The 5141-nt window shown below is 44.8% G+C and overlaps 2 protein-coding genes across 2 annotated transcripts in view; one reads left to right on the forward strand and one right to left on the reverse strand.

The window, feature by feature from the left end:
- Positions 1–531: 531 nt before the first annotated feature.
- AK88_01978 (uncharacterized protein) lies at positions 532–3149 on the forward strand (the record flags this gene model as incomplete). The annotated part of the gene is made up of 2 exons (XM_012479613.1): positions 532–2794; positions 2962–3149. The coding sequence occupies 2 exons, from the start codon at positions 532–534 to the stop codon at positions 3147–3149; spliced, it is 2451 nt and encodes an 816-aa protein (XP_012335036.1).
- Positions 3150–3721: 572 nt separating this feature from the next.
- The window catches only part of AK88_01979 (hydroxyacylglutathione hydrolase), a gene marked incomplete at both ends in the record, with an annotated part of 3130 nt that continues 1710 nt past the window's right edge, over positions 3722–5141 (reverse strand). The window contains 5 exons of the mRNA XM_012479614.1: positions 3722–3941; positions 4094–4358; positions 4509–4622; positions 4864–4939; positions 5048–5093. Of these exons, the coding sequence (XP_012335037.1) occupies positions 3722–3941; positions 4094–4358; positions 4509–4622; positions 4864–4939; positions 5048–5093 (721 nt within the window). The remainder of the gene's footprint in view (positions 3942–4093; positions 4359–4508; positions 4623–4863; positions 4940–5047; positions 5094–5141) is intronic.

Below are 5141 nucleotides of genomic sequence, written 5' to 3' on the forward strand. Positions count from 1 at the left end.
AAAAAAAAAAAAAAAAAAAAAAATCACAAAGGGGAAAGAGGTTACAGGAATGAATTGTGCTCCTGCGCATAGCTAACAAATGTAACGATGCGAGGGAAAAAAACAAAACAAAGAAATAGTAAAGTTAAGTCAACTTAGGGCAGAATAAAGAGTAATGCATCGTGTTATCAAAGCAGAGTAAGAACGTTAGTGAAGCATTCGCTAAGCGAAGGATTAGCAATACAAAAAAGCAGATGAAACAAACTGACATTAACCATGTGCCCGTCAAAAAAAAAAAAAAAAAAAAAAAAAAAATTGTAGAGTCAGATATAAAAGTAGTGCTGTAACAAATTAAACGAGTTCAAGGTTGCATGTTTGCTAGCGCAGAAAAGTTGAAATAGGAGAAAGAGAGAGAAAAAAAAAAAAAATTCACACACACACACTGTGATAATGTGGTAGGAGAGCGGACCCAGTTGAATGAAAAAAGAAAAAAGAAAAAACACAGTATGAATTCACACAAATAATGAGAGAAAAGAAAAAAAAGGGGGTGATATGAAAAAAAACAACATAACAAACAAGGAGGAGGCGAACAGTCCAGCCGAAGGGGAACTGCAAATATGCCAAGGGGAGTTGCAGATAAGTGAAGGATGGAGACAAGTGAGTCAGGGGAAACGACAGATAAGTGCAGGGAGGCAACAAATAAGTGAGGGCAAACGGCAAATAAATGAGGGCAAACGGCAAATAAATGAGGGCAAACGACAGATAAGTGAAGGCCGGAGGAAAATAATAGAGGGGAAGCAGTCACTAGGTGTGCTGGACAAAGCTGCAGCTGGGACAAATGACCAAAGTGACAACAGCCCCAATTGGAAGACAGACACAGGAGAGGATTGTTCCTTGGCTGACACGCCCAAAGGAGACAATAGGAGTAATAAAAAAAGGGATGATGTAGGAGGGAACGTTTTAAGTGCCGCAAATGAGGAGAGAAGCCCGGATGGAGCGGAGGGGGAAGCCAAGGGGTTAATATTTCCATCAGACATCAAGTTAATATACGGAAGCATAACCACAACGGACAAAAATAAAACTCCCCATGTACAGAAAAAGGTCACCGCACTGCTTAGCAAAAACTTATATGACGTAGTATTGCTTTATTACGAAATGCACTTTTATAATAATATTGATTCGTTCCAAGTGGATGTGAACGTGTATGAAATATACAATGATTTGATTTGCCTCATAGATGAGCTCTACAGTATGTATATTATTGACTCAGAGAAGAAGAAGAACAGCTGCTGGATGTACGAGGGTATGGCGGAAAGGTACCTTAGTATGGAGTTGTCTGGGGGGTGCACAGAGAGGACTCAGGAGGAGCTGTTGCAGGAGTACTACATTTTAAAGGGGGACAGAAACATCCTGTTCATAAATTTCAAGCTCATGAAGATGGTGTATTTGTCCGCCGTGTTCGACTTGGAGTTTTTTGGCGACGTGTGCGAAGAGAGCGTTTTCCTTTCGGATGGCGGCCCCATTAGCGCAGATAGGGCAGGTATCGGACAGAGCCCAAGTAGCGGCGTTGGGTGTGGCGTTGGGTGTGGCGTCGACCTTTGCTGCGTCAACTGCGGTGGGTCTGTCACCCCTGCCCACAGCAGCGACGGGTCTAGTGGATCACCAGACAGAGCAATCGAGGCCCCCAGGCATGATAACCGAGGTGACAAGAAAAAGAGTAATAAGAAAAAAGGCATATCAAAAAGGGCGGACAGGAGAAGCGACAGGAGGGAAATCCCGAGCCCTGTGTTGAAGTCGGAAGTGCTGCGGTACCATGATAGGATGAGTACGGGAGGAGCGGCGGGGCGGGAGGAACAGTCAGAGGAAATCTGCCCTGTTGAGGAAGCCCCCCCTTTTGAGGAACCCCCTGCTTTTGAGGAAGCCTACATTCGAGAAGACCAAAAATTGTGCTACCGCATTTTGTGTGACGAGCAGCCGTACAAGGCCCTGCTGATAAAAGACGAGCTCAACCTGAGTTCGTCGGACGAGGTCGAGAGTTACCCTGGGGGGTCCAGCACACCCATAAAGGAAGTCGTCACCTCTTCAAGTGCGTCGAGGGGTGTACTACAAAACGAGGCTACGGCGCTGAGTGTGGATAGTAGTGACAACGAGAAGGATAGCGTCTCGCAGGAGAGACACAGTCGCGTGTACACCAAGTCGAAACGGAACAAAGGGATTCTGTCGTACGCATCTCCGCATGAAAAGTCCATCAGTATCCCCAAAGATATCCTCAACATAACGTCCTTATTAAGTACCCCCATTTTGTCAATGAGCAATATAAAGAGCTTAAATCAAGTGAATTTTTCATACGGCCACAGTAGCACGAAGAAGGATCTGTACAATTATTGTTACGCTTACTTAGTGAGCATACACAATGGCTATGACGTGATCCCCATGGAGGGATATAAATTCAGACCCATTATAATTGATGGAGCAAATGTTTCTGCCAAGGTCATACATCATAATAACATTTCAAATGTGGTAGATACAGATATGTCCATAATATATGATTGCTTTTTATTACATGAGGCATATGTTTTTTTTAAAAGAAAAAAAGTCGATGATATAATTATTGTTTTAAACCCTGTGACGAAGAAGGGGGAGGAGTACTTCTTGGGGAATAAAAAGGTGTGTAATTATTCCTACTTGGAAAATTTAATAAAGCAGAATGCCATATTGATTTGCAACGAGAAGTATTACCACAGTTACAAGGGGGACGTGGTGAAACGGCGCACGTACGACGACGTGCTGATCCTGGAGCTGGCCTCGCATAGAAGTAAGGCGTGCTGGAAAGGGCAGGGGGGAAATTTACGCGAGTGCATGTGTGCACTGTCCGCCAAGCGAGGCTTCACTGTTCATTCGAGTATATTTGTCCTCATTAACGTGCGCCCTTAATTCAATAGTGTTTTTTTTTTTTTTTTTTGTTCACCCACCTCTTTTCAGACGGATGCGTCATCTCCAACGACAACTACACGGACATCGAGGCAGACACCGCATGCGAGGAAATAAAGCACGTGATCGCGCACTACGTGGTGAAGCATCATTACGACAAGCACAATGGATTCGGCTTGGACATGACCAAGAAGCCTTTGAAATTTGTCCTGAATTCGCTTTTCCAAAAAATGAATTAATTAGTCCCTTCCCCTTGCGCCATTGCGTGTGTGTGTGTGGGGTCTCCTTTTTACGTCTTTTTTTGTCCATTTTTTGCGTCATTTTTGCGCCCTTTTTTGGGTCCATATTTGCGTCATTTTTGCGCCCTTTTTTTGGGCCCTTTTTTATGTCAATTTCATACCCGCGGTTACGCCCATTGTATATGGCATCTGCCACAGCGGGCCCATTTTTTGTCTCATCTTTTAAATAGGAGTTCGTGAACAAACGCATTTGATTTGACCAGAGTGCTCGCATGCGCGAGCGCAACTTAATTACATACGTCAAGGACGACTATGCCAGTGACGACGTGAATGCGTCTCGTCAAAGTGGGCTCTGTTGTTCCACATCAGGAAGGTGACGCCTCATAATGCTCTAGTGGAAAAAGTGCTAAGCGGATCTGTTCTTGTACACCGAGTGTAGACTCCCGTAGGTTGTGGCACTGTTTGGTGTTCTCATTGGGTAGACCCCTTATCATTTTGTGTCCTGTGGCCGACACATATGCGCAGAACAACGCAGGGTATTTAACTACCCCTCCCCCTCCCGGTTGTTCAAACTAAAAATTATTTTTCAACTCGCGTAATTTGTCCAATATCTTGACCTCATCTGTGGTGTCGAATTTTTCAGTATAATGTTGGGTTCTGAAAAAGGGGTTGATAAGATATTCCTGTTCGATGGTCGATGGGACGGATGGCTTTCTGCTGTTGACTTTTTCTTCAACCTCCTTCATTTTGTTCTTCATGTGTTCGTTGTCCTTTTCGAAGCTCATCGCGAATCTGCCGTTGAGAAGTGGTGTAGCGGTGGTGTTGGAGCGGTGTTGAAGCGGCCAGGTACGACATTCACATGCCGCATGAAGAGTTGTGCGCCGGAGCAGTTCGCAGGGGTCGGCCAGTTTTCTTTTGTTCATTTTCCCCCCTTTCACTTTTACCTCAAATTGTTGAGTGTGTACTCATGTCCGCAGTAAATGAGGGTTTCCTTGCGCAAACCTTTAACCTTTTCAATATTCTTAAACATCTCCTTGGCACTTCCCTCGAAGAACCTGCCGCAGCCGGCAATAAATAGGGTGTCTCCAGTGAACAAAATGGGGGCATAGTTTTTATCTTCGTTTTTCTGGTCATCCACTTTGTACACGTAATACATGATATGGCCCTTCGTGTGACATGGCGCGTGGATGGCCTTTACGCACACATCGCCTGGGAAAGTAGGGGGTGGTGGGGTAGACATATCGGTGTAGAAGTTTTGGGAGGGGGTGCAAAGTTGGTCGTGCGTCCTCTCAGGGATTCTCCACAATCAGGCTTCCTTCTAACAGGCGTCCTGCCGAGGCACTGATTCATTTCACCTACCTAGACGCACAATCTGGCTGTCGTAAACCTTTTCAGTGACACCAGGAGTTGCTTCGTAAGCCGACCCAACGACTTTAATTTTTTTCTTCAGCTCCTTCATGCGTATGTTCCCTCCTAAAGGTGAAGAAAAGCGGGGAAAGGCAATTACACAAATGAGGGGTTAAAGGGAAATACAAATGGATAGGGACAATTTGCAATTCGCCCTGAGCATAGCGTCTTTTCCCCCAAAAGGGAGTAACCACAACCCCCTTTTTTAAAAAACGCAACATATATATATTGATAATCTATGCAGCTCTCCCAGTCGAGATGCTTCCCAGGTCACCCCGACATAAGGAGGACGCCATTTTTGTTTTACCTGAATGATCATAATGGTGATGCGTGCAGAGGACGTATTCCAAGTCGACATTCAAGTTTTCAATTTTTCTGAGTATCTGTGGTATGTGCGGGGGGTTAAAAAAAAAAAATATATATAAACGAGGGTGCACACAAATAGCATATCATCCACGAACAACACAAAGCTGTGCTCACTTGTGGTCTACCTTTTCTGGCTCCACTGGATCTACACACGCAGCCTTCTTCGTTTTTCTAAAGGAGGGGGGGAAAGTTTACGCGAATACATATGTGTGAGTGGGG

Source organism: Plasmodium fragile, assembly GCF_000956335.1.
Source record: "Plasmodium fragile strain nilgiri unplaced genomic scaffold supercont1.18, whole genome shotgun sequence".
NCBI lineage: Eukaryota > Apicomplexa > Aconoidasida > Haemosporida > Plasmodiidae > Plasmodium > Plasmodium fragile.